General features: G+C 51.7%; 11 protein-coding genes across 11 annotated transcripts; 5 read left to right on the forward strand and 6 right to left on the reverse strand.

Moving 5' to 3' along the window:
• Positions 1-515: 515 nt before the first annotated feature.
• On the reverse strand, positions 516-3,353 carry VTN49DRAFT_6025 (uncharacterized protein; the record flags this gene model as incomplete). Its single annotated transcript, XM_069414148.1, has 3 exons — positions 516-631; positions 691-960; positions 1,013-3,353. 3 exons carry the CDS (start codon positions 3,351-3,353, stop codon positions 516-518), a joined length of 2,727 nt encoding a protein of 908 aa, XP_069265423.1.
• An 808-nt stretch (positions 3,354-4,161) lies between these two features.
• Positions 4,162-6,134, reverse strand: VTN49DRAFT_6026 (uncharacterized protein; the record flags this gene model as incomplete). Its single annotated transcript, XM_069414149.1, has 8 exons — positions 4,162-5,010; positions 5,063-5,466; positions 5,516-5,684; positions 5,735-5,764; positions 5,817-5,846; positions 5,900-5,922; positions 5,976-6,027; positions 6,084-6,134. 8 exons carry the CDS (start codon positions 6,132-6,134, stop codon positions 4,162-4,164), a joined length of 1,608 nt encoding a protein of 535 aa, XP_069265424.1.
• A 338-nt stretch (positions 6,135-6,472) lies between these two features.
• Positions 6,473-7,944, forward strand: VTN49DRAFT_6027 (uncharacterized protein; the record flags this gene model as incomplete). Its single annotated transcript, XM_069414150.1, has 4 exons — positions 6,473-6,567; positions 6,621-6,735; positions 6,782-7,011; positions 7,065-7,944. 4 exons carry the CDS (start codon positions 6,473-6,475, stop codon positions 7,942-7,944), a joined length of 1,320 nt encoding a protein of 439 aa, XP_069265425.1.
• A 545-nt stretch (positions 7,945-8,489) lies between these two features.
• Positions 8,490-10,782, forward strand: VTN49DRAFT_6028 (uncharacterized protein; the record flags this gene model as incomplete). The annotated part of the gene is made up of 6 exons (XM_069414151.1): positions 8,490-8,531; positions 8,603-8,657; positions 8,723-8,796; positions 8,849-9,012; positions 9,114-10,502; positions 10,563-10,782. The coding sequence occupies 6 exons, from the start codon at positions 8,490-8,492 to the stop codon at positions 10,780-10,782; spliced, it is 1,944 nt and encodes a 647-aa protein (XP_069265426.1).
• A 4,119-nt stretch (positions 10,783-14,901) lies between these two features.
• On the forward strand, positions 14,902-15,768 carry VTN49DRAFT_6029 (uncharacterized protein; the record flags this gene model as incomplete). The annotated part of the gene is made up of 2 exons (XM_069414152.1): positions 14,902-15,388; positions 15,461-15,768. The coding sequence occupies 2 exons, from the start codon at positions 14,902-14,904 to the stop codon at positions 15,766-15,768; spliced, it is 795 nt and encodes a 264-aa protein (XP_069265427.1).
• A 428-nt stretch (positions 15,769-16,196) lies between these two features.
• VTN49DRAFT_6030 (uncharacterized protein) lies at positions 16,197-17,561 on the reverse strand (the record flags this gene model as incomplete). Its single annotated transcript, XM_069414154.1, has 4 exons — positions 16,197-16,364; positions 16,429-17,253; positions 17,306-17,384; positions 17,437-17,561. The coding sequence occupies 4 exons, from the start codon at positions 17,559-17,561 to the stop codon at positions 16,197-16,199; spliced, it is 1,197 nt and encodes a 398-aa protein (XP_069265428.1).
• A 243-nt stretch (positions 17,562-17,804) lies between these two features.
• On the reverse strand, positions 17,805-19,043 carry VTN49DRAFT_6031 (uncharacterized protein; the record flags this gene model as incomplete). The annotated part of the gene is made up of 3 exons (XM_069414155.1): positions 17,805-18,355; positions 18,408-18,667; positions 18,724-19,043. 3 exons carry the CDS (start codon positions 19,041-19,043, stop codon positions 17,805-17,807), a joined length of 1,131 nt encoding a protein of 376 aa, XP_069265429.1.
• Positions 19,044-19,232: 189 nt separating this feature from the next.
• VTN49DRAFT_6032 (uncharacterized protein) lies at positions 19,233-19,823 on the forward strand (the record flags this gene model as incomplete). The annotated part of the gene is made up of 3 exons (XM_069414156.1): positions 19,233-19,255; positions 19,368-19,403; positions 19,469-19,823. 3 exons carry the CDS (start codon positions 19,233-19,235, stop codon positions 19,821-19,823), a joined length of 414 nt encoding a protein of 137 aa, XP_069265430.1.
• Positions 19,824-20,051: 228 nt separating this feature from the next.
• Positions 20,052-21,146, reverse strand: VTN49DRAFT_6033 (uncharacterized protein; the record flags this gene model as incomplete). Its single annotated transcript, XM_069414157.1, has 5 exons — positions 20,052-20,193; positions 20,250-20,333; positions 20,389-20,732; positions 20,792-20,911; positions 20,970-21,146. 5 exons carry the CDS (start codon positions 21,144-21,146, stop codon positions 20,052-20,054), a joined length of 867 nt encoding a protein of 288 aa, XP_069265431.1.
• Positions 21,147-22,211: 1,065 nt separating this feature from the next.
• VTN49DRAFT_6034 (uncharacterized protein) lies at positions 22,212-23,552 on the forward strand (the record flags this gene model as incomplete). Its single annotated transcript, XM_069414158.1, has 1 exon — positions 22,212-23,552. One exon carries the CDS (start codon positions 22,212-22,214, stop codon positions 23,550-23,552), a length of 1,341 nt encoding a protein of 446 aa, XP_069265432.1.
• Positions 23,553-24,319: 767 nt separating this feature from the next.
• VTN49DRAFT_6035 (uncharacterized protein) lies at positions 24,320-24,912 on the reverse strand (the record flags this gene model as incomplete). The annotated part of the gene is made up of 2 exons (XM_069414159.1): positions 24,320-24,817; positions 24,880-24,912. 2 exons carry the CDS (start codon positions 24,910-24,912, stop codon positions 24,320-24,322), a joined length of 531 nt encoding a protein of 176 aa, XP_069265433.1.
• Between the last annotated feature and the right edge of the window lie 100 nt (positions 24,913-25,012).

The following is a 25,012-nucleotide window of genomic DNA, read 5'->3' on the forward strand; positions in this document are numbered from 1 at the left end:
TAATAGACATGAATTGCATTGGGTTGCTGCACTATTCTAGGTAGAATTGCATTGTCGAAACTTCAGTCTGGTCACAAAACTAGTGTGAACGAAGGGATAACCTACTTGCTTGGCCCACAAGAGATTTACCGACCCGCCTCCTTTGGCCAAAAGCACAACATCAGGGTAGCTCCGAGGCTGTTGCCGCTCTAACCCTAACCCTAATCCCCCAGGATTTGGATGGAATGCACAACACACAGAATTGCCCATATAACCTATGACTGGGTCCATACTCTGAACGATCTGGCCTCCGCCAGCGTCAATGTTCCCTGCTAATCCTGTCAGGCCCTCGACCACAGGGTGAAAAGGTCCTGTGTTTCTTCAGGACAGTTTAACCAGGTAAGGGAAGCATTCGTGACAGGGTATTGCATTTATCCCGAAATATTTACTAACACCGGAAGCAGTATCAAAAGGTACGGTGATTATCCCGAAAAGCAACTTACATTCATGAAGCACGATTATACAGCGTCTTTTGTCTATTGAAACATCGACAAAAACCTCCTCATCAATCTCCGAAAAGATTTGTCTGGCAATGGATCCGCTATTCGATACCATTCGCCATTGAATGCATTTACAAGCCATGATGCCAACCCTGGGAGTTCAGTCAGTCAACAGACAATTAAAACATGGATCCGACATTAATAGACTTACGCTCATACACCATACGATGCGCATTATGAAAAAGAATACTATGATCCGAATCAGGAAACACATGAACATCGTAGTTGTGGACGCCCGCCAGGTTCAGATGGTCAAGCAGAGACAGTGAGTTCTGGAAGTGCACGTTATCATCGGCAGTGCCGTGCATTACCAGGAACCGAACAACCTGCGATAGCGCCGTCATGTTCGAAATGCTGGAATTTTCGTAGCCACTGGGATTGTGTTGAGGCATGTGCATGTAGCGTTCGGTATATATCGAATCTTCAAAACGGTCAACGAAATGTCAGGGATTGGAAAGAAAGAAGGGACTCACCATAATATTTCCATGAAGTCACTGGCGCCACAGCCATGCCATAACGGAACGTTTGACCCGCATCCTGCTCAAGTGTCTTGAGCGTCATGTAACCACCATAGCTCCAACCCCAGATCGCGATTCGATTCTCGTCGACATACGGTTTTCGAGCCCACGCCTTGGCTGTTTCAATCTGGTCGTGGGATTCCCAATGTCCGAGGTTGTCTCGAACAATGCAGCGTGCTCTGCGGCCATTATAGCCCGTCCCTCGGCCGTCCACCGTCACAACAATGTAACCCAGGGCAGATGCAACGTATGATTGGAAATCAATATTGAACCTCCTATCCACGCTCTGAGATCCGGGACCGCCATAAAGGAAGAACAAAACCGGATACTTCTTCGATTCACTGAACTGTGGTGGGCGACGTTCAACCACCGGAAGGGTGTAGTTATCGATGACGATATCCTCATAAATCTCGATTGGGAGAGCATATTCCTTCGCAAGATTCTTCATTTTTGGGTTCTCTTCGATTATGTCTTCGTATGCGGTGGGGTTACTTGGAGTACTGATCACCTTCTGCCATGGGATCGAGGGCCCAAGATAGGTAAGCAAGGCGTAACCCGCTCCGCTGGAAAACGACGCTTCATAGTATCCGGTTGAGGTATTCGTCACAGGCTTCAATTCAGATCCATCCAGATTGACGCTATACACATGGCGTTGAGTGGGAGCTTCCTTCGTGGCAACGAAATAAACCAAATTGCGGCTCAGATCGACTGCCGATGGAGCGTTTACCACTTCCCATGGGCCGGATGTAAGAAATTTCGGCTTATCGCTGTCGAGCGGAGTAAAATATGCCAGGTGATTATAATTGTCGTGCACTGCCATCTCGATATAGCCGTCTGCAGGACGGCCGTTAGATGGGTCCGCCGGAACAAAAGTGGTTGACTTGGACACCTCGACCCATCCACCATCGATTTCAGTAATGTTCTCCGACCTCACGAGTTTGCCACTGCGATTAGCCACGTCGATGAGTACGACTTTGAGAATGTCACTTTCTCTGTTTGTCTGCTTCACAAGAACTCTGCTTTCGGAAGCCCAGACAACCTCAAAGATCACCCTTTCATCGTCATTGAATCCTTGAGAGTTGTCAACTCTAAAAACCTCGTCCTTTTCCATGTCATAGAATTCCAAACTGACGGTTGGATTTGGAGCCCCGGCTTTAGGGTACTTGATCTGCCGCACTTCGGGATATTCTTCCAGGCCAGGTGGAGGAACCTTCCCCGATGGCCGATGCATGAAATATTGAACCGGGAATTCAGGGACCATCGACTCATTTGTGCGCAAGAATGCCACGTACTTCCCATCTTTCGACCACCATGTTGCACTATTACCCTCGAAAACCTCCTCTTCATAAACCCAATCAGGAACTCCATAGAACAGGTCTTTTCCACCGTCTTTGGTGATTTGAACAGCCTTGGTCGATGATAAGCGCCGCAGGTACAAATTATTGTCTCTCGTAAATACGACTGCATCGGAACGGGGAGACCATGTGGCCAACTGAATCCGGCCCTCCGGCTCGTCTGGATCCAGTGCTTGGGCTGTCTGGGTCTCGACATCAAAAAGCCAGTATGTCCCGGTGTACGAATACCGCCAATTCTTTTCTTGATCGGCCATGACGAGTACCGATTTGAAGTCCGGACTCGGCCAAAGCCCATTGACAGAAAGTTGTTTCCCATCCACAACCACAGAGGACGAGTTCATAAGCACCCAACCTCTGCTGTTCTTGTCGGGGGCATTGCGCTCACGAACATCGTCCACTCGCAGGTAACCTCCGGTCTCTGGAGACCCTCCTCGCTGAAGTAGCAACCCATCTTCGCCGTTGGGTCCGGCGATCCACGAAATTGAATGGCGCGTGGGACTCCATGTGCCAGAGAGAACCGACTCCAGAGTAATGGGCTTTCCGTAGTTGGCGCGGGTATCAGCTTCAAGATCGATGAACTCAACATCAGTGTGTTTGATCCGCTTTCCCAAGAACAGAACGAATGCCACAGCCCAACCGGCTACGCAAAGGAGAACCACAATCCACAACAGTCTTGATGTACGACGCGCCTTCTTCTTCCAGTTTGCGGTCTCCAAGAGACCGTGTGCCGATTCGGATTCGACATCTTGCTCAGAGAGACCATGATAGGCGACGTTGCCAGACGACTCCGGCTTTGGCTTTGCGAGACTTGACGATTCACCATACAATAGCGAGCCGTCCGTGGACAACGAATCGATCGAGCTGCGGGCGCCGGACTCGGACAAACGGTACGTCAGAGGAACAGCCTCCTCATCGCGCCCCATAATTCCCTCCTTATTCATCTCGACTGGGGTGAATCTCTAGATTGGGCTTTCGCTGTCGCACGAGTCGCATCACCGTCGTGCACCAGTAAGTCTACCAACCTAAGGAGATGAGGACTTCCAAAGGAGGAACAAGATGAAGTTCTCTAGACACTCGGAAAATGCCGACGATCCATGCAATTTGAAGTAATCCACCGTCCTCAACGTGACATTTCGAGCTTGAGATGAAACATTGATCGTGGTCGCCAAGGGACTCCGTCATCCTCAAATCGCTCCCAGGCCCAGGGGCCAACTGGCTAAAGTCCGGGCGACCAATGGCAAGATATGGGGTACATGGCAAAAAATGCTTTGAAATTTTGAAAAAGTTTGCCAACTGACGGATCGGCAACTCCCGCACCAATTACAATCGAGAAACAATGACGATCATTGGTCAAAATCGAGTGGGGTTCCGGAATGATTGCCAAATTGTAATTTTAAACATTTGTGTTTGCTCTTGGCATCGGTTTTGCACATGAAGCTGCCTGCAACGTCTGTTCTTCACATGAAAATGAACGATCAAGCCAATTGACTTCTCACTCGCAAATGCAGAGACTAGACACCATGATATTCGAGCTAGGCATCAAGTGTGCTTCTTGGACGGATAGTGTCCCTTCTACCTAGAGCGCCCGGGCATGTAATGAGGAAGCGATTCTGCATCGGCTGCAAGAAAAGGACTTTTTATTATAGTTATCGTCTACAATCAAATGACATGAGCATCATGTAGGCCCCATTCAACTCCTCTGTATCGTCGACGCCATTGCCCATGATCCCTATTATCATTTTCACAATATCACCTCGACAAAGCAAGGTCGTCGATGCGGAGAATCATCTTCACGGTCTCTGCAGCGAGCTCAATGGCACTGGTGCTGACCAAGAGCGGCTGCAGCACATTCTCATCCGTAATGTTGTCCTTGACACCACCGCTGCGGATGCTAACACCGGCGTTCTTCGCGCCCTGTGCATGTCGATGTCGGAGATCAGTAACAACCTTAATCGAATTCAACCCCGCATTCTCAGCAAGTGTTGTAGGAATGACTTCCATCGCATCGGCAAACGCCTTCCAGCAAATGGACTCTGTACCGGTCAATTCACGGGCTCTTGTGCCCAATCGATGGGCAATCTCAATTTCAGGGGCACCACCGCCAGCAATCAGGGCACGCTTCTTGACCAGGCAGCGAATAACGCAGTGCGCATCGTGAAGAGATCGCTCAGCCTCATCTAAAATGAGATCGTTGGCACCGCGTGCAACAAGAGAAACCGTTTGGTTCGCCGAGGGGGACTTGATGCCAGTGATCTTCACATAGCGAGCGCCAGAAGAATGCACTTCCTCCACGAGATCTGCGGTTGCCAGTTTGTCCTCTGTGAAGGAATCAATGTTGGCAACAGGCTTGCATCCAAGGCTCTTGCACAGGAACTCGACTTCATCGCGCTCGATATCCTTCACTGCCAAAATCTTGAGACGAGAAAGGAAATGGAGTGAGAGGTCGTTGACGGCATCGCGAAGGATTGACTTCTGAATGAGCAGAACGTTGCATTTCGCTTTCTGGATCTTTTTGACCATATTCAAGAGATATTGCCGCTCCTCCTTCAAAATTTTGTCCATCTGTCGGTAGTCGTTGACAACGATTTGGTTTTCCATCTGTGCAACGTCAGTTGGTCGACCTGCCTTTGGGGACGGGTGGTGAAATTACATCTGGCTTAGGAGGGCTTAGTTGAAATTGGATAAGTCCTATCCGCGCCTTTTCGATCCGGGTTGGCCCGCCCGCACTCTTGATAACAGGTTGGTTGAGGACCAGGCCGTCCACCATCTCGCTGTCCTCGATGGTACCCCCAACTTTCTTTACGATTCGAATATTGCGAAGATCGACGTTCTCGGCGGTCTTCGGGTCAATGATCTTGAGAACGGAGTCGACAGCCATCGGCCCGAGAAGATTCGAGTATTGCGAGACGATCTTAGAAGACAGAGATGTCGTTGCGGCCTGGATGAGGGCTGCTCGGTCTGCGAGGTTGACGGGGATGGACATGTCATGAAGGATTTCGACAGCAGCGGCCGCAGCCCTTTGGAAGGATTCTGAAATGACAGTTGGATGGATACCTGCCACTGGAATCAGCCTCATCCTGTTATAGATATGGGCGCGACAGACCCTTCGCGAGCAATCGCTCCGCAGCCCCAAGGAGACTTCCCGCGATTACGACGACCGAAGTTGTTCCGTCACCAGCTTCGACGTCCTGAGCAGCACTAAGATCCACCAACATTTTCGCGGCCGGGTGCATCACGCTCATGCTCTTCAACATGGTATTTCCATCATTGGTCTCGGAAAGTCAGTATCGGCGGAGTCGGCAGCAGAACTGAGAGCACGTACAATGATTGTGTTTCCTTTGCCGGTTTGAATCTAAGCCCACGTTAGACACGCATGGCTCCATGAAGCTAGCTGCTTATCTTACCATCTTGTCCATGCCCCGCGGCCCCAGGGACTGTTCACTGTCAGACCTTCAATCCGCACTTCAGAAGCCTGGAACTACTGTACCGTCCGAATAGCATCGGCCACGGCTTCACAAATAGTCAGTATACTTATCCATCGACAAACCATGCAAGATATTTACCTTTAGCAGCCAAAATGTTGGCAGTACGAACTGCCATGGGCTTTTCCTTGTCCTGAGCTGGCTGTCAATAACTTATATGCTCCGTGTCAGCTCGAATTGCGAACGAACCTTGAAGGCATTGTTGCCCGAGCCACCGGAGGCAGCTTTAGTAGTCGCCATGGTGATCACAAACCTTCCGTTTGCAGCAGCAAGAAAAGATACAGAGGGGTCTTTCGGCGTGGAGAACCCGCGAAACTGGAGGAATTTGGCGAGCATGACTGATTTGGAAGGCGGTGAGCGAAATGCTTGGCAGAATCGACAGCTTCGACGTAAGCACATGTGCCTGCACAGCTGCCAGACACTCCAGATATCGCGCCCTAACCCATCATTCTTTTTGCGACGAGTCTCTTTCGTTCGCCAAAAAGAACACCCTTTATTCAAATTCAGTCACTTCTGTAGCTCCGGTTTTAAATCTACTCTGTCTCTGCTTGAACTGTCTTCCACCAGCAGCCGTCAACATGCCCAGCGCCACCGGAGCTGACTGGGAGAAATACAAGAAGAATTTCGAGGACGATGAAATTCCCGAGAAGAAGATCACCCCGTTGACTGATGAGTATGCGCCGATCGTATGCTGCGCGCCGCGCTTGATAGGCTGACAGCGCCTAGGGATATCCAAGTTCTCAAGACCTATGGGGCAGCCCCGTATGCGGCAGACCTGAAGAAGCTGGAGAAACAAATCAAGGAGAAACAACAAAGCGTCAATGAGAAGATTGGTGTCAAAGTATGTGGCATTGATATTGGCGATGATCATGGTCTAATCGTCCTAGGAATCCGATACGGGTCTCGCACCTCCACACCTGTGGGATGTTCTGGCTGATCATCAACGGATGGCTGAGGAGCAGCCACTGCAAGTGGCCCGCTGCACCAAAATCATTCCGGATGAGAAGAACCCAGAAAAGAACAAATATGTGATCAACGTCAAGCAGATTGCCAAGTTTGTTGTCAGTCTCGGTGAACGGGTTAGCCCTACAGATATCGAAGAGGGCATGAGAGTCGGGTAGGTGTAGTTTGGCGTCGCTGTTACTTCCTCAGTGCTGATGTATTACGCAGCGTTGACCGGAACCGGTACCATATCATGCTACCCCTCCCACCTAGGATAGATCCCAGCGTGACGATGATGACCGTCGAGGACAAGCCAGACGTGACCTACGGTGATATTGGCGGGTGCAAGGAACAGATTGAAAAGTTGCGAGAAGTCGTAGAAACGCCTCTGCTGTCTCCCGAGAGGTTCGTCAACCTGGGTATTGATCCACCGAAGGGTGCTCTTCTCTACGGACCTCCTGGTACCGGCAAAACGCTCTGCGCACGGGCCGTCGCAAATCGAACAGATGCGACATTCATTCGAGTTATTGGTAGTGAATTGGTGCAAAAATATGTTGGTGAGGGAGCTCGCATGGTACGAGAGCTGTTCGAGATGGCACGCACAAAGAAGGCTTGTATCATCTTCTTTGACGAAATCGACGCCATTGGTGGGGCGCGATTCGATGATGGCGCTGGCGGTGACAACGAAGTGCAACGGACCATGCTGGAGCTCATCACGCAGTTGGACGGGTTTGATTCCCGCGGCAACATCAAAGTCATGTTCGCGACCAATCGACCTTCCACATTGGATCCTGCCCTGATGCGGCCGGGACGTATTGACAGGAAGATCGAATTCTCTTTACCAGATGTGGAAGGACGTGCCCATATTCTGCGCATCCACGCGAAGAGTATGTCCGTGGAGCGGGACATCCGATGGGAGCTGATTTCGCGTCTGTGCCCGAATGCAACGGGCGCGGAACTACGCAGCGTGGCTACTGAGGCGGGTATGTTCGCCATTCGAGCGCGCCGCAAGGTGGCCACGGAGAAGGACTTCCTGGCCGCGGTGGACAAGGTGATCAAGGGCAACCTCAAGTTCAACTCGACGGCGACGTACATGCAGTACAACTAATGTTCTATGGTCGACGATCTGAGTTGTTCTGTTTAGACGGGCGCTACTTGGGATGGGCGATGTATGTAATATACGGTCTTCGGAGCTTGAATGATGCATTTGCATTGTCAGTCATTATGTCAATGTGCTCTGTAACATTGCCTTCAGCATTCCATCGCTATCATTCATCAAGTCTTGATTCAAATGTTTTCCTTTCGCGAATTTCCATCGGATCAAGGCTGATCGGGGATGAGGATTCGGCTGTTCGGTAATGGCCGGGGAAGCACGTGATCCTCCGTCCTGCCCAATCACGGCGCTTCTGGTTAGCGGAGTGATTACCACTACCTGCGTGCTGATTGGCTGGTCGGCTAACGAGGATTTGCTGACATAATCAAGCCATCCTCGGCCGATTCTCGCTCAACCGGCGGCCGGAACATCCCAGGATTCCTGGCAGAGCTGCACAAGAATTCCTTGCTCCTCGAGTATTCTCTTCGGTTTGTTGCCATCCTCTCCCCTCCCGTCCTTCATTCCCTCTGTTCCCGCGCCATTGTAGCTTTCGAGACATCATGAGCTCCCTGAGCTGGCGGAGCCTGGCTCCTACATCCAAGGTGAGCGGATCCTGTCGTCATGTGCTTGGAAAGGCCCCTCCGTGCACTGCTAACCCACGGCCCGGATATAGATTTCACACGCTCTGCGAAGTCAGAGACGTCTGTTTTCTTCAACAAGGCCAGCCGGTATGCATAGGTCGATCCATTTTGGCGAGTACCCTTTTGCGGTGACTAATTGCCCAACTCTGAAGCTCGGATCTTCGGCTCGCAACCACTGCGCGCAAAGGAGGCCACGGGCCCGATTGCGTCGAAATACCCGGTCATTGTACGATTCCGACTGCAGTTTATGGTGCATTCTGAGTAGCTGACCGCTGTAGGACCACGAATATGACGCCGTTGTTGTCGGTGCCGGTGGTGCTGGTCTCCGTGCCGCCTTCGGACTTGCGGAAGCTGGCTTTAACACCGCTTGTGTCTCGAAACTGTTCCCGACACGAAGCCACACTGTCGCAGCGCAGGGTGGTATCAATGCAGCTCTCGGAAAGTACGCTGTGCCATTTTTTTGTAGTAGATCTTTATTTTGGAGCATTGCATCTGCTTCGGCTCGATCGGCAGCATGAATCGCTAACATGATCGCTTGAACAGCATGCACGAGGATGACTGGAGATGGCACATGTATGATACTGTAAAGGGGTCGGACTGGCTGGGTGACCAGGACGCGATCCACTACATGACGAGAGAGGCGCCGGCCAGTGTTCGGGAATTGGAGAGCTACGGGTGCCCATTCTCCCGTACCGAGGACGGTCGCATCTACCAGCGCGCTTTCGGTGGACAGTCGCGGGAATACGGAAAGGGCGGTCAGGCATACCGCTGCTGTGCTGCCGCTGACCGAACCGGCCATGCCCTCCTGCACACTCTGTATGGCCAGTCGCTCCGACACAACACCAACTACTTCATTGAGTTCTTCGCCCTCGACCTGTTGATGGAGGACGGTGTTTGCCGTGGTATCATTGCGTACAACCAGGAGGATGGCACCCTGCACCGTTTCAAGGCTCACCACACCGTCCTCGCGACCGGTGGGTACGGTCGCGCCTACTTCAGCTGCACTTCGGCCCACACTTGCACTGGTGACGGAATGGCCATGGTCGCCCGTGCTGGTCTTCCTCTCCAGGATCTGGAGTTCGTGCAGTTCCATCCGACCGGCATCTATGGTGCAGGATGCCTGATTACGGAAGGCTCGCGTGGTGAGGGTGGCTACCTCCTGAACTCGGAGGGTGAGCGATTCATGGAGCGGTATGCCCCAACGGCCAAGGATCTGGCGTCGCGTGACGTCGTGTCTCGCGCCATGACCATGGAGATCCGTGAAGGCCGCGGCGTTGGTCCCGAGAAGGACCACATCTACCTGCAACTGAGCCACTTGCCGGCCTCGCTGCTCCATGAGCGTCTGCCTGGAATTTCGGAGACCGCTGCCATCTTTGCTGGTGTTGATGTCACTAAGGAGCCTATTCCGGTCCTGCCGACTGTCCACTACAACATGGGTGGTATCCCGACAAGATACACTGGTGAAGTGCTGACTGTCGATGAGAACGGCAACGACAAAGTCGTTCCTGGTCTGTATGCTTGCGGTGAGGCTGCTTGCGTCTCCGTCCACGGTGCGAACCGCTTGGGTGCCAACTCTCTGCTTGATCTCATTGTCTTTGGCCGTGCCGTGTCGCACCGCGTTCGCGACACTGATTCGCCCGGACGGCCGCACAAGGAGCTCAGCCCTGATGCGGGTGCTCAGGCCATCAAGGACCTGGACTTCGCCCGCACCGCCGAAGGACCCAAGTCCACCTTCGAGATCCGCAATGCCATGCAGAAGGCCATGCAGACGGACGTCAGCGTCTTCCGTACTCAGGAGAGCTTGGACGAGGGTGTCCGGAAGATCACTGAAATCGACTCGTGGTACAGCCAGGTTGGCACCAAGGACCGTGGCATGATCTGGAACTCGGATCTGGTGGAGACGCTGGAGCTGCGTAACCTCCTGACTTGCGCGTAAGTTTTTCCTGATTATCAGTTTCAATCGTTGCAGAGGTAACTGATGACCCAAAACAGCACTCAAACCGCGCATGCCGCCGCCAACCGCAAGGAGTCGCGTGGTGCTCACGCTCGTGAGGACTACCCGGAGCGTGACGATGAGAACTGGATGAAGCACACTCTGACCTTCCAGAAGAATCCTCACGGCCCAGTTGAGATCACATACCGTGCCGTGCAGGACAAGACTCTGGATGAGAACGAGTGCAAGCCGGTGCCACCCTTCAAGCGTGTGTACTAAGCAGGCAGCTTGATCTTGCTGCGTCTATACATTTGCGATGAGGGGACGGCCCTTGACGAAAGTTAAGGCTGCTTGGTTTACGCGTGTTTCTCATGTGTTTGTCGTAAATAAGTGTAACTATATATTTATGTGCAATGCAATTGAGATTGTCGCTTCATCTGCAGGTTCCTTCCAGTACGACTGGCAGGGTTCGGATTGCGGCATGAGCATTCCAAATGAATAAATCACCCCTACCTTGACTATGAAACTCACGTCTCGTGTCTCGGATGTTCATTGCCACTTGGAATGACGACTTAGGTCGGAATAGTTGTCATGATTCCTGCGTCTACCCGGTATCCTTGACTTGTGGTAATCGAGCAAGGGCTCAACATGCGGCCTGATATATGTATTGATTCGGCTTCCGTTGGGCAATCTTCAAGCCTCTGCCATCAAGGATAGGTCATTGAGTATCGATTCCAAACTCATTATCTTAGAGAACTTGTCCATAGTTTCATCCTTTCTTCGTTCACTGCAACAGAACATGCTTGTATTGTACAAAAATCCACAAACAACAGGGGTGGAAGAAAACCGTCTGCTGTTGAGAGGGCTGCCTCTTCATAGTCCGTTAGGGCAACCATGATAACCAATGGCATGAACTATAGGCATTGATTAGTAAACTGTACGGGTAAGAGCCGTGTAACGAATACTGGATGGGCAACCCCAACGTAAACACTATGTAGTTCGAGCACACTAAACAAATCAAACTCGTCAAAGGGAGAGAAGCTGCAGCATGCATTGGCAATCGTAGGCTTGTATCGAATAGGTATACTTGACTTGAGCAGTTACCTCAGGTATCAGAGCACTGCGGAGATGGAATTACATGAGACGAAAGTTCAAGTACTGGTCTTTCTGATGGCAAAGCCATTTAGCGCCGGAAAGAGACGTTTGGGAAAGAGCTATATTCATTGTCGTCATTCAGCATCATTGACTCCATGTTAAATCTGCAGCTCATTGATGCCTCCTATGTAGTGATCGAGTGCGTTGGGTATCTCGAAAGATTCGAGCGCGTACTTTCTCGGCCGGTCGTTGCGCAACGACATCTCTCCACTTACGAAGCTCGTGTTGTCACCATACTTTCCAGCTCTCGTGGTTTCCTTCACAGTACGATCTGAAAAAGGCAAGAGACTCGAACGGCCAGGAAAGAGACGAACATCGATCAAGTTCACTGCCTTCACAAAGCGCACCGAGAGACGCTCCGCAACGAATGATCGGCAATGGGGCGATACGTTCGCTCCTCGTCTTGGTAGGCATCCCCTTCATGACACATCCTTGTAGCCCTAACTTCGGGTATAAGCATTGCTCGAATCGTTCCCTGTAGAATGGTACTACGTATTTCAACGTATCTGTTACACTCGACTGCGACAATCGAAGACGCACCTCATAAGGACGGGACAGTGGCTTTATCCTCATAGACCCTATGGGCAGCGTGCTGTTCCATGTTTCCTACTTCATACACCTCGAATATGAAAGGCACGCTCTGAATATGGAGGCTGGCAGCTACGAAAATGACCTAAATGACCTCCAGGCTACCACCGACGTTTCCTCTGACGAGAAAACGGTCGTTCTCACATTGGCGTATCGGCCGACGCAGCACTATTGAAAGCCTGGGAGTCATTTTCGTAATTCCCGGCCTCCAGATTCAGAATGTGCCGCTCACGATTCAGATGCCGACTGACACGCTGTCCAACAGGTCCGGGAAAATGGAGTCGTTGGCCATTGCTCGAAAGCGTCGAGATAGATCATGCGATTTGAGTACAACAGATCAGTTCGCCACAAAATCATGCAGGGATCCCGATACGGGTGGTTGCCGTATCTCTGAAATACGGTCTCAGAAGCATCATCGGGAGGGTTCTTTACAGAGGCGAAAGACTCCAACGAGCTTCCCGAGTACTTTCACACGGCTTGGCGGCATCTGCAGCAGGGGAGACGGGGATGCTTGCATCGATTCTGCACGATTAGATGATTCGACATGTTCTCGCCGCTGCCACATTCCCCAGATTTCTGGCGCTCATTCTCCTCCCACCACGGGCTAGTCTTAACGATTGCGAGAAGCAAGCTCAGAGCTGAAGATCAAGTTCAAAGCATTCGCATGATAGATTGAAGCGTCCAACAACCGACACATGAGATATTGGTGTTCAACTGATGGAGACTGTGTTCCGAATATAGGACATGGAGGTGACGGTTGCAATGAAGAACAGCAAAGTGCGGAGTAAATGAGTTGAGGTCGCCTGGAGGGAGCTCTCATTCGTCTTTGCCTGTCACTACCCTCGGAGATGTCATTTGAGCCGACGCCAACGCCGAGATTCGCCTCTGAGCAATTTGGGTGAAACGACTGTGTCTTTGGGATAGATCACCGTGGCACGTCCACGCCCCACGCAAAGCCTGAAAAGCATTGGTGCCTTTCTAGAATTACCTCAACGATCAATCGGCTTTGCCAATCGCAAGAGTGGTTAATATTAGCAGCTATCAGCTCGGTCTTCAGAGCATGCAGGGTCGCCAAGCTATACTCTGTACTTACAACACACGTACAAAATTGCCGACTCGTTATCAGCGACCGTACGGAGTAGACGAGTTACCACTCTAGGAATGTATTACGGCTGAAAGGTCTGGGGTTGGAATTGGGTAAGTACTGTCGAGCACTCCAAGAATCCCGGGGCTTGCTGCAGAGCCGCACTGCCAAGCAGCAGCGCAAAAGAGGAGTAATGGGCAGATATTGTCCGGGTGGACAGAATGGACTGGCCATGAACCCCTCCGCCTCCGCAGTACCAGTACGTTCGGAGAACACATCTCTGAATAACCTTGTGCTCGTGGCATTTGCAAATGTGCCAGCTGCACTAGCAATTATTGAAATTGGACGTGTCTACGGAGTAACTATTTGTACGCCAATAGCTCCCAGAGCCATCCTCGACTCCCGAGGAACCCGAGTGTCCGGTCGAGGCACTTCCTTCTTGGGTTAAGTATAAACTTGTCAACCATGCGGGCATGATGTGGCCGTGTGAAACGATTTGCCAGATGACCGAGAGTATATAGAGGCTAGTACTCATGACACAGCTCGCAAATTGCACCCATGTGGCATTGTGGCACACATATCAGAGTTAATGGCATCATTGCACTGTACAGCCAGGGGAGAGGGGGGTTAAAGTGACTGAGACTTTGGCATGGCAAATATATATCCCTGCACATTAGATCGTCCAAGGCTCAGCGAAATCTGAAATGAATCCAACCAGGACGTCGAGATGGAGAGCAATCCGGTATTCAGCTGCTTAGTCAGAATCCTGATCTGGTTAGCTTGGATTGAACTACCCGCACCCGCACTCGTCACGCCAAACTAGAAGAGTGAAAGCGTGAAAAGGAGCATAACCTATCAACTCCGCCATGTTGGGCTCTATCGCAGCACCATTCTTAAGCTTTTCGCAATGATTGTATTTTCAACAACGTCTCTTCTCTCACTGGAAATTGGAAAGAATAGACACAAGTGATAAAGGAACTGGAGATACTCGAGCTCAACCTGGCAAAATGTCAATTTACCGGGGTTTAGAAGCTCTCCCAAGTGCCAACATTGGGCCAACAGTTGGACGCCACCAACACAATTTCCCAACTTTAATTCGATTGCATCTTCAGCCCTGTTAGCTCACTGGGTTAATCTATGTTAATCCACTGCCTGCAGCCTATGACCCAGTCGTTCTTCGAGCTCGAACGGCTGAAGCGGTGTGCATTCAAGTCGCTCAAATTGCCCAACCGTGTTCAGATAGTAACACTGTCTCCTTGCCCATTCTGGGAAGAGTTTGTCTGTTGACCTGACCTGAGCTTGCCCGTTGCCCAGTGTCTGTGTGTCTACCCGCAATTTCCATGCAAAGCAAGCATGACCCGGAAAAGAGTGGCTGAAATCGAGGGACCATTGTCCCAATTCTCTTGTCTTTTTTCCCTCCTCTTTGTCCATTTTGTATGCGAGGATGGTGAATGAGTGAGATCGCCTGAACCGCGTCTCTTTCATCTGACCATTTATTGCTTGGATTCCTCATAAGATACCCCCTCCATTTTCGTCCAGTATAAGGAGACCGAAGCTGAAAGTCCACCAAAATGTCCTGCCCGGACGGGTTTGACTTCTACATGTGCGCCGTGGGCGCCTTCAGGGGATGCTGCTCAATCGACCCGTGCTCGACTGGAGAGTGCCCTAAGTCGCATCGACCAGACGGAGATGGAGGGGACGACAATGAGGAGTCGACGACTTCGAAGACCACGTCGACACCGACTCCGACCACGACAACGCCAACAACAACAATGGCTGACGACCACCATGACCATGAAGGCGGTGTTACTACGCACATTCACGGGACATTGACGGTAACTGCGACGCCGACATCAGAATCGTCCGGCGGCAGTTCGAATGGCGCCGTCATCGGAGGTGCCGTGGGAGGCGTCGTCGGTGGCCTGATCATCGTTGGCATCATCTTGTTCGTTTTCTTCCGGCGGCGGAAGCGCGCACGCGCGCATGCGGTCGAGGAGGCCGGGACCGTGTACGGCTCAGAGCCCAAGGCCGCGTGGAGCGCGCCACCTCCAAGTGATGGTACGTTGCGCATAGGCAATGTTTTCAGCTTTGCACTACCAAGAATCGCTAACATTCTCTCTCCTGATTTAGTCAACCGTACCTCGGATCTTACTTATGCTTCTTATGTTGGTTCCCCTGGGCTGTCGAGCATCAAATCCCCGCCGACGGATTACCAGCCCATCCCCCAGCAGAGCAAAGAGATTCCGATTGCCGAACTGCCAGGCGCCGCGGAGGTAGTCACCCCAGAACTTTCCGGCGGCGAAGCGAGCGAACTACCGGGGTCGCCAACACCGCAACCCCCAGCGCAATCCCCAGGCATAAGCAGCCTCGGGGGGTTCTCGGATCATGGCCACGCAGACAACGGCGGAAGGCCAGTCCAAGGCCTCGGCTTACAATGATCCTGGCGTTTAGCCTAAAAAGAAAAAATAATAGCAACTGCTCTGTCTCCCCATTGCTTTAGTTGCTTTGCGCGTGCAATAATGGTCGTCAGTATAGCACCGTTGGTTACCCGTGTATGTTAAGTTTTTACTGTCTTGTTAGAGTAGATTCGGATGCTTTATGTGTTTGTGTTTGTGCTGAGTTGAGAAAGCATGGATGGGCCATTTTCTTCCTGTGAGGGGGCAAAATCATGACGGTCTTGTCAAAAAAGCATACGAAACCTTTTCACGGCACGCAAGAGTCATGATGAGTCTGGTTTTCAGGAATTAGTTCGCAGGTCAATCTACGGAGGTACATAGTTGCATCATATCGAATATATATATATATATATATATATCAGTTCATTCATATGATGGATTTGTTTTGAAATAGATTCCCAGTTTCGAAACTACCTGCTCTGACCCAAAACGCCCGAAATCTGCAACGCCATGTCCAGAATCAAAAGATGTTCATCCGCGCCGTCGACCAACCGCTTATCCATTTCGGAAAAGATCATGACAATCTTATTCTTTTGAATGTCAGGAATCGCGTCGTTGAAAACGAGGCGACGATACAACTAAATCCCCAATCAGACACACTGCGATTTAAAATCAATTGATAGGGGAGGAGGGTTGACGAACCTGATTGACAATCTGGCTGGCGCTCCATCCCTCAGCGACAATGTCTGTGACGACGGACGACACAGCCTCGTATGTTGAGCTGCCCGGTTTCTTCTTGGGCTGCATCGCCTGCACGAGACGGTCGAGGATGCTATCTGGCACGACGCCGGCGATCTCCTCCACCGTCCGCACATCGATGGTCACTTGCTGTGCCGAATCATCGGCATCAGCCATCTGTGTATCCTCATCGTCATTACCAGACTTGATTTTCGTCGCCGCACTGAGCAGCCTCGCCGCACTCTGCATATACGTAATCGCGCGTCGCAGATCCCCGTCACTACACCGAATAAGAGCATCTACGACGCCATCTTCCAACTTCAACTTCTCCGCCCTTGCAATCTCTTGCAACCTCTCCCCCGCGGCTGTCCCATCGAGCGCCTTGAAGCGGAACTTACTACACCGACTCGCGAGCGGCTCGATAATCCTCGTGACGTAGTTGCACACAAGGCAAAAACGCGTGATGCGGCTATATTGTTCCATCGTCCGACGCAGCGCAGATTGTGCGTCCTGCGTCATGCTGTCCGCCTCATCCAAAATAACAATCTTGAAGGGTGGACAGGGGTACTTTTCCCGATACTTTGCGTCAACTTCGGTAGATTGTGAGAGTTGCGTGCGTGCAAAGTCCTTGATCTTCTCGCGCACAATATGGATGCCCCGCTCGTCGGAGGCGTTGAGCTCGAGAATTCGGGAGCGGTACAGCGCGGGGCCGAAGAGAGATTTCGCAAGAGCGAGGATTGTTGAGGTTTTGCCGGTACCGGGTGGTCCGTAGAAAAGCATGTGTGGGAGCTGGATGTTCAAATCAGTAAATAGTGATATCGTAGCTTTCGGGAAGACGTACATTCGACGCTTGAAGCGTCCGTTGCAGGATGGACGTCGTGTGATCCTGTGCAGCAACATCATCCAGAGATTTCGGTCGACTGTATTACCATTAGTATCTGTCCCTGTACGAGAGAGGGTTGATCGTCGTACTATTTCTCAACCCATGGTTGGAGACGCGTTTGGTCTTGCTTTTGGTCGGCTTGCTTTTGCTTGGAGCTGCTGGCTGCCGCCGCGGCCGCGGCGCGGGCCTTGTTGCTGAAGAAATTCGCAGCCATCGAGTCCGACGCTTGCTCTAAGGGCTCAATTGGTCACGGCCCTTGGTTTGCACAAAGCTCGAGTAGGACTGCGGATCAATCCAGACGCGTCAACACGTGATTCGCGACGCCATTATTTCCTAATTAGGAAAGGTCACTGTTTGGCGGCACCTAGGACTCACCAGAGCCTCATTACATGGTTCGGTTTTAAGGACCGACAACATTATGGTTGTTGGATTAAGATCTACAGTATATGTACATGTCTCATAACTCGTCCTTCTCCATCATTCGCTTCTTCGGATTGCGAGGACCATCGTACTCCTCAAATGTCTGGGACGCGGTGTCAACTTTGATGTCGTTCTTCTCTGCTTCATCGGCCATTCGTCCAATCTCTTCCACCATGCTATCTTTCGGAGTATCTGCTGTGTCTGGATTCCCTCCGGTGGCGCGTTCCTCGGGTATAAAAGTAGGGACTCCCGTGGAAGCAGTCGCGGCCACAGTTTGGGCACTGGTGACGAGGCTGGTTGACGTCGGCGTCACTCCCACGCTGGCAATACCCAGCAATGGAGCCAGAAGAAAGCGGTAGAACATCTTCACTGGCATCCATGCAAGCCACCACAGCGGCCCGTACAATATCCTCCGAAACACCAGCCACGCGATCGTTCCAATGAGAATATAAAACGCCGTCTCGAGATACCATGTATCCGACTTTTGCGAGTGAAGAAGCGAATTAACCAGGGCTCGCGATGACGAGAGGGCAGAGTCCAAGCTGCTATAAGATTCGGTCAGGGATGCCAGCGCGGCGGTGGATTGCTCTGTAGCCTGTCAGCATCAGAAATGGACACTCTTCGTAACAGAAGTACATACCTAATGTCTCCTGCGCGAATCGACTCCGAGACAGCTCCGACTGCATGAGCATATGCGTTCTACGCAATGCGGCAGTCACATCGCTAGACGCATTGAGCACGACATCATCATGCGAGAGCTTCCCCGCGGGAGCTCGTTGACGCTCTTGGCTACTTTCGTTCGACCTTGACCTTGAGAATAGTATCTCTCGCTCTTTCCGGCGTGCTGCCTCGGCATTGCGATTCGCTTGAAGCTGTGCGGAGCGGAAATCACCCCGTATCCTTATTTCCAGTCAGAAAATTAGCACCTTTCCAGGAGGAAGGAAATATGTACACACCGCTTTAGATCCCCAGTCAACTTCTCCGCCAACGACACGACTCTTTTGCGCTCCGCATCCCGATCATCAGGCTCACCACCGCCTCTCCGTCGGGCAGTTCCCGCGCTCTCCAGCATGTCCACTTCTACCCTGAGAAGTTCCATTTCCTCCTCGGCTTCTTTGAGTCGCGAGTGGATCTCTGAGCCAAGCTCCAGTCGAGCCTCATCTCCTTGGCCAATGGCATGTGTAAAGTTTCGTAGACGGTCGATCAGAGGCTGAATTTCATTCAGAGAGGCGGAGAGGTTTTTCAAGCGAGTCTGTAAAGGGTGTATAGAGGACATGGTGAAGCGCCGGCGCCTTGCGAATCACGAAATTCTCATACGGTCCTGCTTATGAAGTCCATACAAGTCCGTTCCAAGTGTAGAAAAGGCAAAAATTGTATTATTAGCAGTATATGGCAATTGCTGAGCTGTTCATGAACGTTTGAGCTGTCCTCAAGCGTCATCATTCATTGATCATTTCGGGCGCAGATGTTTGCATTTTTGACAAACAAGTTCAACCCCATCGCCAAAAAAGTTCCCTCACATGTCGTTTCGGGACAATTCTCAACGACGAAATAGAGACAACGACGCCAATTAACAAATTCTTTCATTGTCATACCGAAGACCCGGCCCATCAGACAGTTTCAAGCTAGCACTCAGGTAAGTGCACCGTTCGCTGTGCCATCAATTCCTCCATCAACCACCCTAACTTACAAATTCTCCAGAGAAATAGTAAAATCATCGCAAATAATAATGGCGTCCGCAGTCCCCGTCTCCGCAATCACCTCCTTCCGCACCGCCTTCTCCCCTTTTAACCCTCTGTCACGACCATGCCGGCTTTTCCTCAACCTGGTCCGACACCCGGCCACCGCGTCCCCCAATAGCCCGAGCCATATCGATATTCAGGTGACCCATTTGCCGCGGAACTCCACCGAGCTTCCTTGGATGAAAGTTGGGTTTAAAGGCGGGAAGGAGATCACCCTCGAAGTTGGGAAGAAGAAGATGAAGATTGACGACGTGATCGCTGAGGTGTCGAGAATTGGGAGAATTGTTGAGCGGGAGGAGAGTTTGAAAGGGTAGATTCGGTCCCCTGTGCGTTGCATGTGAGGGAGGATTTGGGATGGTTATGTATATTATGGGTTCGATGTACAATAACGTTTATCTCTGCATCATCTGGGAGTCTATATACGATTTGCTGTTTGGTGTCAAGCATGATTAATCCAAGAAGAAAGACATTTTTATTGATACTTTTATAACTGTGTGCATGACACTGCACGTTTTGTACCCAGAATACCGAGTCTAATCCATTTACATAGCAGCACCAGAAATGAAGAACCACTTGTCGACGCTGGGGTCAATGGGCGCAGGAGGCAGATTCTCGCCCGGCGGAATCTGGGCCAGCTGCGACTGATCGACACGGTCTGGAGAGCCCTCGTTCGTGGTGTTGGCCCTGCGGAGAGAATTAGTCCTGTCCTGCACAATCCAATTAGGAAGCAAATCACGTACAAGCTGATGTCGCCTCGCGCGACCTTGCCAGTGAACAGACGCTCCCAGGCGTCGGCGCACTCGCGGATCACCTCCATCGCGTACCTGAACAGAAACGTTAGACCCTTAAAGTTCGAGACGCGAATGCATCAGTACTCACTTCTTGTTCTTGCACTCGCCAGAGAAGGCGAACTGGTTCTCGGGCTTGCCGTCAGGGATCTTGTAGATCCGGAACCACTCGTTGGTGGCGCGCAGCAGACCCGGCAGGTGACGCTCGACATCCTCAATGTCGTTCAACTTGGGAGCGAGCGGGTCGTTGACGTCAATGACAATGACCTTCCAGTCGGTCTCCTCCTCATCAAGCAGAGCCATCACACCAAGGACCTTGACCTGCTTGATCTGACCGGGGTAGCCGACCAGCTCACCAATCTCGCAGACGTCGAGCGGGTCATTGTCACCCTTGGCCTTGGTCTCTGGGTGAACGACGTTGGGGTCTTCCCAGGTCTACGAAAGTTAAAATCATCAGCTCGCAAAATCTGCTGGAAAGCATAGCTTGTACTTACGCGAGGGAAGGCACCATAGTTCCACAGGTAACCCTTGTGGGGGAAGCAATTGCGGACATAGCGAAGCTTGCCCTTCTTCACATCCTGCTTGATGGGGTTGAGGAACTCCTCCTTGGAGATCTGCCGAGGATCAGTCCTGCTGTCGTGTTGCCGTTCGCCCGAACGGTGTATCTCGTACCTCCTGCTTCGCATTCGTCCAGCGAGGAATCTCGACGATCATGTTCAGGACCGTCTTCTCCGCATTGGCATAGAGAGGGATGTCGTGGAATGGCGAGATGGGCACGCCATCCTTTTCGATGTAAATTCGGTGCTCGAGGGTGTTCGGCTGACCGACTTTGCGAACGGTGTACGACATGGCGGGGTTCAAAGACGAGTGCGAAGCGGAAGAAGAAAAATGTCTAGAGATGAGAGCAGCGCGTTCCGTGACAGGAATGGTGGAAGATGTTGTTCTGGAAGGAATTGTTGAGAGAGAAGAGGAGGATGTTGTAGAGAGGGGCCGAAGTGATGAAATTGAGCCCACCCCAAAGGTCGGTGGGGGAGTGGGCAGCGGAGGGCGGTCGGTCCCTGAGGGTCGAATAATGGCCGCCCTCTGCATGACCAGTTGTCCTGGTCCTCGACAACCACGCCAGCACGACAGTCTGCTGACCAGCGACATTGGAGGATGAGGGGAGCCAATCCCTGTACGAATAGAATGACAAATCGTCTTGGTTTTGGAATAAAATACGTCCTGGAAGCTGGCTTATGGGAGGCCTAGCTCTCGTTTTGGCCTTGTAGAAGCTTCCACGGGCTCAATGGCCTGGATACGGTACAGAGATGCTCGAAACTAGCCTTGCTGGTGCCGAGCTCTAAGAATAATCCAACGCCAATGCAATTGTGCTCGGCTGACCGACTGCACAACTCCAAGCACGAGACCATAAGCAGGGAATCCCATCAAAAATCTGCATAACTAAAAAGCAGGGTCTGGCTTATGTAATCCTATTGCCAAGGCTGATCGCTGAGGACCCTTCTGAGCTTGTTGAAGAAAAACAACCGGCTGAATCCAGACTCATAATGGCTTGCAGGGTTCCAAATAGGTTATTGACCCAGTGATTTCCGTAGGATCTCCTCCGTAATTACTGCTTCCAAAAGATGACTTGCTGAATCTGCATGTGAAAATTCTCTTGCCAACTGGCCAAAGATATGGACTCGGTAATTCCGGCCAATCAAATGATCAGTTTTATTCTGGCTATCAGTAAGGTACTATCAGCACGTGACTTTGGTATTTGCCATTCAACTCTTTGTTGCCGCAGAGGTTTCCTTTGATGACAAGGATCAATCGCGAATGTTCCGTTGCCTACGAGCAACTCCAGGCCGCACGAGTCGGGCAATAAACACGGCATACATGCGGTGAACGGTGATGTTTAGGTTTCTTCGTAGCATCATGGCTTCCCCGAACCCTCTACCGCGAGTACCTATCCCCGCCAACGGGGTTGACTATCGCGGGAAAGTCGTTTTGGCGCCGATGGTCCGCTCTGGAGAGTTGCCGACGCGGTTATGCGCTCTAAAGTATGGCGCCGACCTCGTCTGGGGTCCCGAGACAGTCGACCGCGCGATCATGGGCGCTTCTCGTCGCATCAATCCCCGCAACTCGACCATCGAGTACACACGATTGCCGTCCAACGGAGGCCGAACGGAGAAAGCAACGCAGGAGTCGGTCATTTACCGCATCGATCCGGCGCGTGAAAGGGGCAAGTTGATTTTCCAGCTTGGAACCTCGTCGCCGGAGCTGGCTGTGCAGGCGGCGAAAGTGGTGGCGGGCGATGTCGCAGGTATTGATCTCAACTCTGGTTGTCCAAAGCCCTTCAGCACCAGCGGTGGCATGGGCGCCGCTCTCTTGCGAGACCCGGATAGGCTTGTGTCTATCCTGGAGGCATTGGTGCGGGAAGTCGGCAACCCATTCCAAATTGGCATTTCGGTCAAGATTCGATTGCTGGATACACCGGAACAAACTCGAAATCTCGTCTCGCGACTCGTCAAAACAGGGATCACCGGTCTGACAGTGCATTGCCGAACCGTACCTATGCGACCACGAGAACGCGCCATTCGTGATCAACTCCGCATGATCGCCGAAATCTGCCGCAACGCCGGCGTGGCCTGCGTCATGAACGGCGACGTCACCTCCCGCGACGAAGGTCTTAAGCTGATGGAAGAATATGGCGTTGACGGCGCCATGATTGCCACGGCTGCAGAATCAAACCCGTCCTGCTTCCGCACCGAGGCTGAGGGGGGCTTGCTTCCTTGGCGGGACGTTGTCCGTCAGTACATGGAGTTCTGTTTGCAGACCGAGAACCGCTGGGGCAACACGAAATACCTCCTTAACATGATGATCCCTGGCAAGAACAAGGAATTTAAGGAAGCAAAGCAGGCCAAGAACTACACCGAGGCATGCTATATCCTGCAGTTCCACGACTTGTTGAGCACCGCAAAAGAAGTCGACCAAATTATGGGCATCGATAAGAAGACTAGCATCAACATCGACGTCGATGGTGAGACTGCTTCGCGCCCGTCGGCGGTCCAACGGGCCATGGAGAACAATGAGACCGCTCGGGCCGCGGGCGGGGATATGTCACGACTAAAGCCCGCGTCGCCCAATACTTCGGGACCCGGACCCATTCGTACGCATAACATGAAGCCGCCGAATAAGTCTCCATCCGGACCGGAGGTTGAAGAAGTGATTGAACCGACGATTCCGCAGCAAAATGCAGAAATCGCTGCTAGATGATTCACTTGATAGATGGAAAAAAAAAAAAAAAGATGTACATAGTTATACCCTCCTCCTTCATGGGTTCCTTGCATGCTACTTATCGGGGCTTGGGGTCAGTGCATTGCATGGCACATTTTGCATTTGGAGCGTCTGGTGCATGATGTATATACATACAAAGAGGATGGGAGTCCAGGTTTGAATCTTTTGCATCGTGGCGCCTGAACTGCGCATCATCCTCGTTGTAAACTTGACGAGACATCACCTTGTTCAGAGATCAGGCTTGAATCTACGTTTCGGCCTCCCACCGTAGAAGTAGATGCACTTGCACCACCTCCAGTCAGAAGTTATTGGACTGGATCTCAGTCCTCACAAAGTGATACTCTCGCATGAGCCAGCGACTCCGCCCGTCTACACAAGGCACAGCAGACCAGGCGGCAGTACCTGCAGAATCTTGATGGGAGCACGGTCAACCAGTAGGTGTCGTTAATTCTCCGACTCTGCGTCCGAATCAGTCCGCGGGCCGCGCGGAGGAGTACATCTCGAGATTCCAGCTTCCATCTATCACAACCACAAGTTAGCATAGCCCCAGCTAATATAGCTTAGCAGATGTAAGTTCTATTATAGAACACAGTCAGAGAGAAGATTACGGTCGGCATAGTCAAACACCACAACCATGCTACTCAGCATGGTGGGTTTGACATCCGCCTAAGGATGACGATAAAAAGGATCTCATCATACGGATGAAGAAAGTGACAAAACATTACCCACATACCATCTCTCTCTAGCTAGTCATCATCATACGTGATGATCCGACGGCCCGCATAAACACCCTTTGCTCTCGGAGGAGCAGGAGCCTTCTCGTCCATCGGTGGCTCTTTTCTCTTCATCCCTGTCGTTGGTTCCAGCGTACCAGACGTACCATCGCCAGATGATTTCTGTTGTGCAGATCCTGAAGTCGCGACATCGCTTTGCTCGGGTTGTGATGACGGCAGCGGCGTGGATCGGTTCGATGAAGAAGCTGAAGCTTTCCTTTCCTCTTCTTCCTGCTTCCGCTGCTTCTCCCGCAAAAGCGCATGGATCTCACTGTGCCGGAATATCTGGATCTGTTCGTCTGTGAGGGTCCGTTTGACTCCGTCGGGGTAGTATCCTAGGCCGTCATCTTCTTCGATCTTGTAGGCGTAATCTTCTACGTCATTTTCCGCTGTCTCGGCCGTCCCGTAGTGGACCGGAGCTGGACGGGGGTCTAACGGGAAGTGTTTTGACTGGAATGCTAGAAGATCGTCCTGGAAAAGGGGAGTTAGTACGGAACTTGGAGGAAATTTCTCAGATTCAGGGGAAAACATACTGGTGTGACGGTCGGGATTTGAAGAGAACTCATGGTGGAAAAATTTCCTTGCGGGCGATCGACCCTGAAAACGCTATCCTTTATGTCTAGCCATTTCACATCAAGGCCCTTGATGTTCTAGAAGGTCGATGTC

Source organism: Thermomyces lanuginosus (genome assembly GCF_041956635.1).
Source record: "Thermomyces lanuginosus strain ATCC 200065 unplaced genomic scaffold VTN49scaffold_40, whole genome shotgun sequence".
Classification (NCBI taxonomy): Eukaryota; Fungi; Ascomycota; class Eurotiomycetes; order Eurotiales; family Trichocomaceae; genus Thermomyces; species Thermomyces lanuginosus.